The sequence below is a fragment of the Calonectris borealis genome, chromosome 7, assembly GCF_964195595.1.
Source record: "Calonectris borealis chromosome 7, bCalBor7.hap1.2, whole genome shotgun sequence".
Taxonomy (NCBI): domain Eukaryota; kingdom Metazoa; phylum Chordata; class Aves; order Procellariiformes; family Procellariidae; genus Calonectris; species Calonectris borealis.
In genome coordinates this window covers 13,149,051-13,162,570 of record NC_134318.1, presented here as the reverse complement: position 1 = coordinate 13,162,570, position 13,520 = coordinate 13,149,051, and the positions used below count along the sequence as shown (strand labels likewise).

General features: G+C 36.9%; 1 protein-coding gene across 6 annotated transcripts in view; it reads left to right on the top strand.

Annotated features, from left to right (window-relative positions):
• Positions 1-13,520, top strand: part of WAPL (WAPL cohesin release factor) — a 74,557-nt gene that overhangs the window by 14,837 nt on the left and 46,200 nt on the right. For all 6 annotated transcript variants that reach the window (XM_075154303.1, XM_075154304.1, XM_075154305.1 and 3 more), the window contains one exon: positions 8,657-9,706. In XM_075154303.1, coding sequence (XP_075010404.1) covers positions 8,657-9,706 — 1,050 coding nt within the window. The remainder of the gene's footprint in view (positions 1-8,656; positions 9,707-13,520) is intronic.

The following is a 13,520-nucleotide window of genomic DNA, read 5'->3' as shown; positions in this document are numbered from 1 at the left end:
CATTTAATACTGGCAACTCTTCCCTGAGTAAATAGAAGAAAAAAGCATTTATTTTGCATATGTGATAATATTTTGACATCTTAGCATATTTTCTTAGCATATCAAGGCTAATATTGACTATCCTTTTGTTTTCTTCAATTTCCTAATAACGTTTGTACTTGTTAACCAGTTTTGATCAAACTTTGAGTGGTGAGGGAAGACTTCAAAGATACAATGCTATTTCATGAAGTGTCATGAAAAATGGTGGAGTGAAAAACTGAGTTGAATTGATTCATCTGTTCCCTTACCTCTCTCTTGTCTGCATGCTGGTAAGGAAAAAGCGGTTATAACTGGGTCCCTAATCCATTTGAAGAGGCAGCAGCAAGCTGGCTAGCCAGCACATGTTGCTGCGCATGATCTGCAGTGTGTCCTGCCCAGTCAAACAGGTTGGTGTTGAGGAGGCTGCGGGGGGGGGTGGTTGAGTTGTGGGGCAACGAGCTTTGTTTGTTCTGCGAGCCCTGAATCTGTTCAGGACTGAAATGTACGTTAAGAGACATTGTTCTCACAGCCTAAGAGACTGCTGTGTGCTCCAAGTAACTTAAAAATAGCAAATAGGATTCTGCAGCTCTATGACTCAATTGTTAACAAAAGCATATAGTGTTTGACTTTAGGCAATTAGTGTTAGACTGTTAATGATGATTTGATTTTTATGGAGCTGAAAATGATGTTTTCAGACTTAAAGCCAAGCAACTTAGTCTTGTAAGTTAAATGGAAATGAAATGAAATTGAAATGGGGACGAGGCTGGAGGATACATTTCTTGATGGTTGGTTTGGATTATGGTTTTTTTTTTGCCAAGAAGAGCATTTGGTTTCGTAAAGATTTTTTTCCCTTCACTTATGTTTAGGTGATCAGTCAATCATATCAATATAGTTTCATTCTGTAAATATTCTATTGTGTCATCAGTGGTGATATGAGAAAATACCAGTTCGAGCTGTCTAAAAAATTCTCTGAGGAATGTGTGAAGCTGTTCAGGCAAAAAGATAGGTAGCTGAGCTTGGCAAAACAGAGCAACTCTGGCAAGATGTATAACAAATCCTGGAAAAACACTTCAGGCTCCTGGGACCGCTTGTGCAACCTCTAAAGCTCCTGTACCCCACCAGACGTTTACCTTCTCCTCCCTTCTCCCCGGGTACTTTCAGGTAGCTTCTAGTATTCTCTACCTGTATCTCCTTTCAAAATCACCAGTAGGAAAACTTTGCGTTAATTACTCATTGAACTGTTTCTCATACTAGGCATCTTTTCCTGGCCACTCTGGACTCTGCTGGCCTGTTGCAGCTATAGGCGATACAGCCTGTCCCTTTTGGTCTCTTGTTGCTTATTTCTGTGTTCTAGGATCATGCTCGCCTGTTTCACAGAAAGCTGCCTTGTACTTACAGATGCTGTTGGTCAGTAGCTGTCACAGCTCTCTGTTGCTTGTACCGGTAACTTCCCCTTATGTGTGCTTGTCATTACCAGAGGTGAGAAAGAAGTAATGAATGTGTTTTATACCACTCTGAGCAGTGGGGGACAGTCAAAGATCAGGTTTAGAATTACTCATTTTTTTTACATTTCTAAAACCTTTATGCGTTTGTCTCTATGTTTCTTTGTCATTTTGTATACAATTTAAAGTGACCGGAATCACTTAGCCAATTGTGAAGATAAATTGCCATATGGTCTCTTTGTTGGATCTTCCAGCAATTTCTTTTTCTTGTTTTTTCAGCCAGGTGAATAGAGAGATTCCTTAGAGTCCCCTTTTTATCTTCACTGCCTGTGCTAGAAGGCAGCTTGAATTGGTACCAGAGGTCCTGCTCAACTGGTCTAGCATGCCTTTTGCTCTGGAAAAACTATTGGCCTTCACTTTTTTGTTCTTTAAGACAATATATAGATAAAAATTAAAGGTAAGAAGCATATTGGAAGTCGTCGTTCTATCTTCAATTAGTAACTTACCTTGTTTCCTTTGTAACGTTCACTTTAAAACACTTATTTTATGGATGGCATACAATTAAAAAAAAAAAGGTGATACTTTTCACTCTGGCAGTTTTCGAAAGCCTTGAAATTTTTTTAGACCTTTCACCATCTCAACAAGTCTATAATTATATTCTGTCTTTTATTATTACTGTGATTGGACTAAATGTTTTGTGGGTGGGGAGATATTCCTTCCTTTTCTCATATAGTACAAGAAAGAAATAGTAATGCTTCTGAGGGCTATTTGGGAGCACATTTTCAGGTAGACGTTGGTTTCTTAAGAAGACAAACCTTTTAAAATAAGGGTGAGGTGTTGTGGGTACTTAATGAAAAAATAAAGTTGATGTCTGAGACGTCTTAATGTCAAAATTATCAGAAATGTCCAGCTGAAGGATGTAGGTGTCTTATCTCTACAGAAGATTAATTTCTCTTTAAAAAAAAAGTCTTTAAAAAAAAAATTAAGTCTAGAATTGCGTTCTTCCTTTTGTACATGATCTTAAAAATGAAAAGGCAAGAGGTAGTCCCACTATGGCTATTCGTGGCAGCCACAAGGCATTTTCTGTTTTATTGGATATATAGAATAGCATTCGTTCCATCTAATAAGTGAGTTCTTATATTAAATATGTATTTTAAAAAGATATGAACAGAATATTCTTTTAATATCTATCTAGTCTAAATGATATAATAAGTCTAGATGCGCATTTGTTTAATGTTTAAAGGTTTATTAGTGAAAAAACAAAGGCTTATTACTGAAAAAGCAGTGGGATTTTGAGAATTCCCACTGCTACATTCCCACTGTTTGAACGTTTTCATATATCTAGAGGAGTATAAACTATTACCTTATATAAATTGAATATCTTGCAGTGTATGAACTTGAATTTTTGTCTCTAATGGTCACCTTACAAAGGTTATTTGGGACAGTAATCATCATAATCAGTTAAATACAGCTTTGCAAAGTTTGGTTGTGTGCATCTCTGTGTGAAAACATCTCAGTGTGTTTGGTGGGAAAGTAGAAGTTTCACTTTTTTTTTTTTTAATTCATCAGCAATACTTAAGACATCCCTATCTTGCTAGTGACATAAACTAGAGCATAAAATAAAGCAAGAGGTATGTATAAATGTGTGGTTGTTTTTCTTTATCAGTTAATGTTTAATTTAGACCTGCCAGTCATTTAGATTGGTTTTCTCATACTCTGGTAATTAAGTTCTAGAGATTTAAACAGAAAACAAATCATCATTACTTCAGAAGATTGTTACGGTTCTTAGGAATATAGTGCTAGTTACCTGGGAAAAAAAAAAAGACTCTCTGGTGGATTATATAGTTATATGCTGTTGCTGATCTGAAATTACTTGGGAGACTTATTCCGGTATTTGAGCCCCAAAAGAGCCTAATTGCAGTTAAAATTGGCAGGAGAAATTACATGCCTCTTTTAAAGTACAGAATATCTAATAATTCAAAATTAGTTAATTGTCTTATATTTTGCCTGTGCTTTCTGTATCTGTAAATAAAATTATATGTTATATGTTTCCTACAGTCATGCTAGCATCTGCTGTAATAGTTACTACAGCTAAACATAGTCATTTTTAAAATCAAGGTTATCGGAATTGCTGCTGTTGTACACCTTTGGGCAATTAGCAAGTGATTTGCAGTAATTTCTGATATAGAAGCTTCAGTCTGACAGCTGTTAACCCACTGATGAGATGAAAACAGTGGCTTGACAAAGTATCCTTGGAGGAAGTACTCCTCTAAATGTCACTGCTTAGTTTTCCACTAATGAATTATGATGATCCAGTTTTAAAGCCAAACTTTCTACCTGCTGTACAGTAAATGGTTTACTGGTTACATCTTCCATCAGCCTTGCTTATTATTGGAGATGGAAAAACCTCCCTGCTGCAGTTACTAAGACTTCTGAAGTACTGGGTAGTTTTAAAATTTTGGTGTCTGATAGGTGCAAAATGAAGGGGGAGGTTAAATGCCACTTACTTGCTGTTTAAGAGTGACTTTGTATGCTGTATTAAATGACTAGCTGAGAGCAAAAAATGAGGGGTAACATTTTGTTGATACTTGCGGAGTCTTTTCAGAGACAACTCAAAATTCTAAGTTGCTTATGCACATACTTAAAATGATGCATAGCTTATACAAAGGCAACAAGTCCTACTGTGGTACAGAAAGAGCTGTTAATGATGAGTGTTTGGCTTTTAAGATAATTTCTTGGAAGTGTAGTAAACTAAGCATCAATAAAGCTGTTTGACTGGGGTAGAATGGATTTGTTATTTATTAGTCAGCTGAGCTGACTGGAGAAAGTGATTTTACTCACATTTACAGATGAAGAGAAACAAGGCATTCAAGGCTGGAAGGACTAGATGTATGGTGCTACTGCCTTAACCCAGTCTGATCAAATTTTACTAATGTGCAGGTGTACTAATGCCTTGAAGTACCTGTGCAGTTGTGGTGGTTCTCTTAGAGGTGGTGGAGACTGGCATTGAGGAATTAATAGCTAGCTCAGTTTCCTCAGTTTTGTACTTGGGACTGTTGGGAACAAGCACGAGGAGAAGAGTAGGCAGGTTGGATAAGTGTGAAATTGGAGGTGAGAATAGGAGCTACTCTGGGAAGAAAAAAGTGACAACCTTAGTGCAGCAAGTACAGACAAATTGAAATGGAGAAAACAGATGTGAAGAAGGATTGTTCTTGTTATGATGCATCTCTCAACTGATGCTTCAGTTTGTCCAAATGAGGCTGCTGCAATAAGAGAGTAGAAAGTTTTCTTCCCTTAATAGGTCACAGACAACTAAATGGTACTGTGTTGCTTGCTGAGAGTCCTACAAATATTAGGCAAATTTTAGCACATTCTAAAATATTCTAGAACAATTTGTAGAATAGTTTTTCAGTGTATGTAACTACATAATCAAAATTAATATTTTCATTAAGAGTGAATTTTACTTATCTGTTTGGATTTATTATTACTTGGTGAAATATCTAATGCATCTTAGAAAAACTTTTTTAAATAAAAGCAGCACTGTAGATATAAGTGTCATAAGGATCATCTTTCTTACAAAGATCTAGTAGATGATGACTGTAGCTCTTGGTTACTGACAGTAACTTCCTGGCAAACCACACAAAAGTAAAGTGGTTTCAACTGCTGAACACTGCTTCAAAACTGATGAATGAACAGAAGAATTCAGGGAGTATGTTTTAGATGAAGTGATCTTAAGTGAAAAACTTAAATATGCACTCCCTGAACATCTTTGCTTTTTGCGTATTAAAAATCTGGAGTTTTAAGGGAACATATCTGAAAGGATGTATTATAGGGTAGTCATGATTTTTGTGATGTGCTAGAAGCAGAGTGTTTAAAAAAACAAACAAAAAAAAACCAAACAAAAAAACCAAAAAACCCCAACAAACAACAACAAAAAACCGAACCAAACAAAAAACCGCAAACTTTTCCAGAATAGTTGATTAACGTTTCTTTGGAGATGGATTCCTTGGTAATTTTTTCCATTAATCTTTTGTCAACACTACTGGTGTGTATGAGCTATATATATATTTATATATCTTTGGCCTCTTCAGTCTGTTTTCCAGGCTTGATGTGTTGATCATCTTTTCTGCTTGAGAGTACAGACTGTAGCTGAGGTGATAACGATTCAAGCTAAGGCAATGTAAAGTTAAATTCAGCTTTTTTTGTCTCAAAACAGATTCCTGAATTATTTGACTCTTGGTTGTAGTGTGCATACGCACACTTGTATTCTATTCCTTCCCTGGGAAGATGAGATTTGATTTGGTCCTGGTATGGAATGCGGCTTTTTAAAATCCCAGACTTCCTTAGGATGGGAAAACCATTCCCTTTCCAGATACGCATGCTGAAACTTCTTCCTAACAATTCAGTAAAGTATTGTTTAGTAAGCCAAGACAGGCATATTTTAAATGTACTTATTTTAAATGTTGCTTAGGCTTTATTAATTCAAGGAAATATGCACTCAGATATGGAACAGTAGTGGTGAAGCTGCAAAATAGTGTATTTTAGCGAGAAAGTCTGAAAATTTTTTTAGTTTAATTTGCTGGTTTTCATGCCTAAGTATTATGGTAGTCTTCAGTTGCACAATAATATTAAACATATGGGGTGAAAAAGGGACATATTGTACACTGTCAAACTCACCTTTTGCTTACAGAAAGATTAATTTTGGTTGGGCCTCTTAGATTATCACAAGCATGAGATTGAAATGGGAATAATAAGATTTCTTGTATAACATATTGATACTGAAAAAGATTAAACAAGATTCCATCACTGAGATGGCTAAGACTGATGTTCTTTGGGGAATTTAGTTTTGCATTTCATATATTCTGTGAAGAGCTTTTTTTATTTCTAGCTAAGTATGTAAACTTCTATGACAGACCTCAGCTGGACTCCCAGAAAACTTAGATGCAGTTTGTGAGATATTACTTGTCCGGTCTCCCTGAGGAATTTCAGCTCGGATTAAACGAATTTCCTGCAAAACTTGACTTGGTAGTCATTTCTTTTACTAAAGTTTTCTGCTTGCACCTTGAAGTTCCTTTATAAACTATATGTGCAAGGATGGCATTTAGATGATGCTGTTTTAATTTGAAAACAAATGAACAAAAGTCCCTGGAACAGTATGATGCTCACTTTCCTCATAGGGAAGGTTGAAACCTTTTGGTCTGTGCTATGAAACTTCTGTGCCGCTTGGGTAAATGGTAGCTGATGAAGTTTAATGCAGTCAGGACTAGTGCTAAAGGATGCTAAAGCCTTCATTTTACTGATGAGTTTAGGAAGCATTTGCTACCTAACAAATTTGAACCTTAAGGGTTGCATTCTGCCAGTGGACCCTCTTTTATAACTGTAGCGTTCTGTGCCTGTGCCTTCTAAGCATGTTCCAGCATTTTTTTTTCTACTTGCCCCTGTCCCGGTTGCTTTTGTTTTTCCAGTTTATCTCATCATGTGCTACTCTTCTATGCGTCAGGGTCTTCTGCATTCCAGTCAGACTTCTTATCTTGCTTCTCCTGGCCCAGGCAGCCAGTACAGTGAGTGTTGATAGTAACGGTAGACACCTTGGTTCCTGTGTTTGGTTATACTGTTTCAGAAATTTCAAAGAAATTTCTGCTCATCTTGTTTCCAGGAAATAACACACTTGTATTTCTGGGTATCTTTGTGTGTGTGTAAGGTGCAACAACAGAGTATGGCAGATGCAGATGCAATCTTCATGAAACTCTGGTACCAAATCCACTGAGCTTTTGTTGGTATTCAGGAAAACCAAAGGGAATGATTTCCCCACCAGTTTAGAGGACAGCATGTGGAAGACTTACTACTGTCTTTCATGGCATATTGTGTGGATGCTGGTTGGCTGGAAACAAATCTTACAAAAACTGATTTCTTACAGTGGAATTTGTTCTCTTTGACAGCATAAGATGCAAGTGTGGCTATGTGTTGGAGAAGTGCAAGACTAACTTTTGGCAGCAGCTCTTCTTCAGATCTGTAGAAGTTCATTGTAAAAAACTGCATTTCAGAAGTGACTTGACTTAAAATTGTGATGAGAACTGCATTTTCTGTATTTCTGCTGGAAGTCCAAATGCTTTAATTCGAAGCAGCAAACTTCGGTTGCTGAAGTTGTGTGCCGTTCTGTTCACGGTACACTGATCAAAACTTACGATACAGTTTGTAACAGGGGCTGTAGCATTTTTAGTACAGATACGTTAGTGGATTACTTTCACTGGTTTTAGTAGCTGTAGACTTGCTGTGTTAGGCAGTGAATTATAGGATAATTTTCAGCAAATTTACTTAACTTCATTGGTAGATTCTGTGGGTCATGCTGATATTCCTTTCTGCTGTGATGATGCCTCACTGCTATCCAGTTCTTAGACCAGGAATATCTGAAGAAGCAGCTATAACCTTTCCTGACTACAGTAGGCTACTATAATGCATCTTACAGTATTAAAAATGAATATGTGCGAACTTAGCTAAATCATTGATTCATACATGTGTTGTGTTTCCAATGATATTACCTGTTCTTTTCAATTTCTATGCAAAAGCAAAAAGGACTTAAAGTAGGGGATCTGAAGCAAATCGGACACTAAAGTCTGTATCACAAAACTTCCATTTGAAACACTAGTATAATTGCAATAGCTTGATGTAAACAAGGATTTTGGGGGGTACGTTTACATAAGAATAAAATACAACACTTGTAACTGATGTACAGGAAGGAAATCTTTTTCTATATAATTAGAAAATGCTTTATAATCGCTCTTTATCTCTAATTATTTACTGTAAGCCACTGTGTGTGAAACATTGAATGGTGATTGACTTCGCTGAAAATTTCACTGCAGACTTTTCTCTTTTTTTGTGTAGGTTGTATAGATAAATAAGTGGTTGTATTTAGGGTTTACTATTGTTTTTTTCATGATGCACATGTTTTCAAAGTGCCACTTATTTCAAGTTAGTGTATATTTTTTCTAGAATTGGTGAGAAGATTTTATTATGGCAAAAATTTTAAACTGGAGGGCTTAAAAAGTATAAACCAGGAGGGTAAGGACCTCGTTAATGTTTTTTGTCATTGAACACTGAATATTTGCTGTTATATTGTGACTTTTCAAAGTTGCCCATAAAGGTGATTTTTTTTTTTTAATAATGCTTTTTAGTAATAAATTTATCTTTTCTTGTAGATAAAATACAGAATTTGAATGAAGATAATGAGAAGAACAGTCATTTCGTCTATGAGAATGCTGAAGACAGTAACAAAACCAATGCTGAAACTACAGACACTTCTGGATACAACATTGAAGCCAAGGACTTGCCTGATTCTTGGGACTCCCACATCGGAAAAACAGCCGACTCTCCATCAGAAACATCTCAGTCGAAGGGGCCATTAAGAACTCACTTGTATGAATGGGAGGATGAAACTGAAGACACCAGAACTGGAGAGTATATATTAGATTTTGACAATGAACATCTCTCAGAGATGAAGAGCAAGGATGAGGAGTGTGATAAAGAAGATACTGAAAATCCAAAGGAAGCCATTAGTGAAGAACTTGTGCAAACTATTCCTAGGCCAAGCAACTGTAGGACATATTGTCGATCCAACAAAGCAAAACCGCAGGGGGCAACAAATTTTGATAAGCTAATGGATGGCACTAGTCAGTCTTTATCCAAAGCAAACAATGAGTCAAATAATGATGGTCTGAACCCAGCAAGAAAAGTTTCTTTAAGTAGTGGGACCAGTTTTAGAGGGACGGTTGGACGGACTAGAGACTACACTGTTCTACATCCATCTTGCTTGTCAGTTTGTAATGTTACTATACAGGATACCATGGAACGAATTGATGAATTTACCACAGCAGCCCCTACTGACTTGGGAGAAGCTGGACGCTTAAGAAAAAAAGCAGACATTGCTACTACAAAAACTACAACCAGGTTTCGACCAAGCAATACTAAATCCAAAAAGGATGTCAAATTAGAGTTTTTTGGGTTTGATGATCAAGATGAGGGAGGGGGAGATGAAGGCGCCTCTAGAAGTTCTGGGAGTTCCAATTACAAAATCAAGTACTTTGGGTTTGATGACTTGAGTGAAAGCGAGGATGAAGATGAAGAGTGGCAGATAGCGGAAAGGAAAGCTAACAAAAAACGAAGTAGAACTGCACCATCTTCTTCGCTACAGTCAACCTCTGATGGCAATGAAAACTGTTCCCAGGATAACCAGCTCAGTACTAATGCAGGTAAGCAGAACTCTTCTGGAACACGTATTAAACATTTAAATTTAGTTGACCTTTTTATTTTGTTCTTTCTGCAGTATACCTAGGAGTTTGAACAGTACTACTGATTTGGAAATCTAAAAGTTAAATTTGCTTATTTCTGCTGTGGTCCTGTCTGGTGTTTTCATAGCTGTCTTGAAGCATGCTTTATACCCCTTGATCTCTTGCCAGAGGTAGAGGTTTTTTCTTTTTGAACAGAAGATTCTTACCTTTTTGGTGTGTTGAGCGTACAGTACCTGTGCCTGGAAGGCAGGTATCTTCCCACAGTAGCTCCACATCAACCCAAACTTAGAGAGTTGAGTGCAGAAATGTAAGTAGCTCTCGGAGGTGTGAAATATCTTTTTCCTTTTTGTGCTTTTGAACGTGTTTGTAAACAGTTTGGGTCTTTCTCAAGTTCCATCTTATCCGAGGATGCACAGCTCAAGGGAGAGGCTGTGCGGACTCATGGAGTACCAGTCAGATGACTGGCTTTGGGTGTGCATGCATATTGATGTATTTCTGCTTTTGCTTCCAGTTTTCAGATACCTCCATCTTCTGCATAGGTGGTACGTGTGTGGGTATGTATGTGTACACACGCACAGACATATGAGTAAAATTGTTCCTGCAGAATTTGCTGAGCAAGTTCTGGTGTTTGAGTGCCTTTGAAAAATTAGACTTGCTTGGTGGTTGGTTGGGTCCTGCGTAATGACTTTGATCAAGGTTGAGGTGTATTGGTGAAGAAGAAAAGGAATAACTTTGGTGAAAGGTTTCTGTTAGCTTTTTCTTTTTGGAAAAAGTCTAATGCCAAAGAATCTTGCATGTTGGAATAAGTATTTCAAAACACCGCCGCTGTTCTAGGGAACTTTTTGGTCCTCCATTTTGGAGCGTGAAGCATGAGTTGTTTTTATCCGTTCATTGAAGTTGTTACATTTTTAAGACTTTGGCAAGATGTATTTCATTGTGATGAGGAGAGGGGAGGACTCAAGTCTAGCCTTGCAAATGTTGGAGAAGCTGTTTTTCCCTACAAATAGCTTCTGCTAATACAATCCAGAAATAAAATCTCATTCCTCTGTTCTAATTATAGTGGTCTCTAAAACAGAACGGTCTGTAAGCCTTTTAAGCAAAGGTAAATGTAACTGCTAGGTTTTTTTGTAAATTCTAAAAGGACCAAATTGATACAGATGTTATATGAGAAGATTGTGTTTTCAAACAAAAAACCCCTCAATTTGTTTTCATAAAATTTAATTATGATGAGACACTTGCATTCCAGCCTCTTTGGAAAATGTGTTTAACTTACAGGGCCGCTTATGAAATACTCCCTCTGAGTCCCTTTCTCTGACAAGTCTTTATTCAGCTATTTATTCCAAGGAAAAAAATCGCTTATACAGTTAATGCAGCTGAGATGCTGACCCATCAAATAATCCTTTCAGCTGCTGTCCTCTGGAGTCTCAAAATATTTACGATTTGCATTCAGCAGTGCATTTACCAAGGAGGCCATTATACTCCGAGGTATCACAGGATTATTTCTCTGAAATATTTTCCTAAGAGATTCCTATGGCACAGGTAGATGTAAATTTGTGTTTTGTTAGTTTCTTAGTACACTTCTCTACTTCTCAGGTAAGAGCTACCTCTCAGTGCCTCCGCTGAGAGATGCTTCCCCTTTATTTTGCATCTCCTTTGCTCATTTGATTCCTGTTTTGTGCTACTGTAGTCAGGTGAGATTTGACTTGCATTTTTTCTTCTGAAAATCGAAAAGGTGACATGAAGTTATTTCCCTAAGTTGCAGCACACTCCCTGGTTCAATCTTGTAGTACAGATTATAAAAATAAGGGAGTCTGATGCTGCCCTTAAAATTTTGAGCGTCACGATCACTCAGAACAGCCATATTAAGGTCCTGAAATATTGTGATGCTGAGTCTGAGAATTTATCAAGGACTTCTGGATCTACGCCTGAAGTTGCGGTAAAATATGTGACATTGTGGTGAGGTATTGTCTTTACATACTGAAAAAAAGTGACTTCTGTGTCCATGGAAAATGCCAATTTTGAATCCAAGCCTCAGAAAAAGCTTTCAGAACATCTTGCACAATAAACTTTTTCCTGAAGTTACGAACAGTACTGAGAGGTGCTATTGCTACCTGAGTTTTGCGTGTGCTGTTCTTTTTTGTACTAATGAATAAATGCACAGGTAAAAATCCAGTGTTCCCGTTCCAGGTTGACAGGTGAGATGCCAGATTGCCTCTCTGAATTCCAGCCGCAGAAATTCCTAAGACTGATTTTGACGTTCTGTGCGTAAAGAATATTATATGGCATAGTCAGTTTTTCAAGAGATTTGATGCTTTCTGTTACAGTCTTACAAAATTTTTGCCATAATACTGATTTGGTTACTTAACCATAACCTAGGCCTATTTTTATGAAACATATTTTAGAATCTTAGTATAAAACATCATGCAAAGATTTTCTGACTGAACTGGAAATGGACTATTCCTTCCAGTTTAGTAGCTCACAGCTGAGGGAAGTTTAACAATACATATTTAAATGTTTCTGCAGATGAAATTTAAGGAAGCGCGGAAGACTAGATGGACAATATTGTTAGTGCAGGAAAAAATGCAAAGTAGATAAATTCAATTTTAGTTAGACTGTCTTTCACTGAGGTGTCTCTTCTGTTGTTCACTTGTACGATAGGCTTGCCTGCTGAAATGGTTAAAAACCACCAAAAAACAAAAGCCAAACAAATAAAAACTCAAACCACGAGATGTTCCAGCTTTTAAATTACTAGATGCTGTTCACAGGCTTTTCTTTTTAATGAAGGTACTTAATAACGCCATGAGCCCGAGATTTTTGGTGAAGCTTTGAGTTCTAGTTAAAGTTGCAGTTTTTTTGCCATTGCAATCTAAAATTCTCTCATATAGTTGGTGTAGCAGCCCAGTGAAGCAAAAGCCCCTTTCAGTCGTGAGACTCCCAGCTGTAGTCTGCCAGAATGCCAGGGGCTAAAAGTACTGATGAGACTTGACTAGATCTGAAGCAGTACCTGTATCATTTCACTAGCCAGAATACAGGATGACTCGAGTAAAGAGAAGCTTTTAATACTGGAGGAAAATGACTTAATTACTTGACTATATTAATCAACGGGCAGTTGTATGTAAGAGAAATGTGAACTAATGATAAAGAAGAGCAAGACTTAACCAAAAATAACTTTAAGCTTCAGTTTTGAAGAGCAAACCTGCTCTTCACCATCCCTTTATCTTTGGGATGGTGTTATACTTCTGGAAATAACTGTGTTATCAGTTTGTTTCTGTCTTTTTCTAAAGATCCTACCACGGTTGTCAGTGGTTTGGATGGTCACTGAGATTTCTAATATATTTAATTTCTGAACTTGTAGTCTCAGAATACTTTATTTCCCACCTTTTTAACCGGCACACCTAGGACTATGTTAATGCTTGTTTTACTACATTTCATTTTGGCCAAGGACAATAAAATTATTACAGAAAGTAGCAGGCTTTTAAAAAAAAAAAAAAAGCTGACTAAAATTTAACATTTCCGTATCTCTATGTAGATTGACATAAACAGGATAGAGTACCGCTAAAGGAAGGTGTGAAGATCTGTCCTCTCTAACATGCTTATTTTTATTTGGTTCACCACCTCCTTCACTATACATCTCATAAGCAGTGTAGTAATGATGAACTACAGTATTGTTGATTTAAATTATAGTAGCAGTTATCCTGTTATTGTAGTGTAAGTATTGCAGCTTAGCCTTTTGCTTTGTAAGTCAGTTCTGATATACAACTTAACCTTTGTGTCA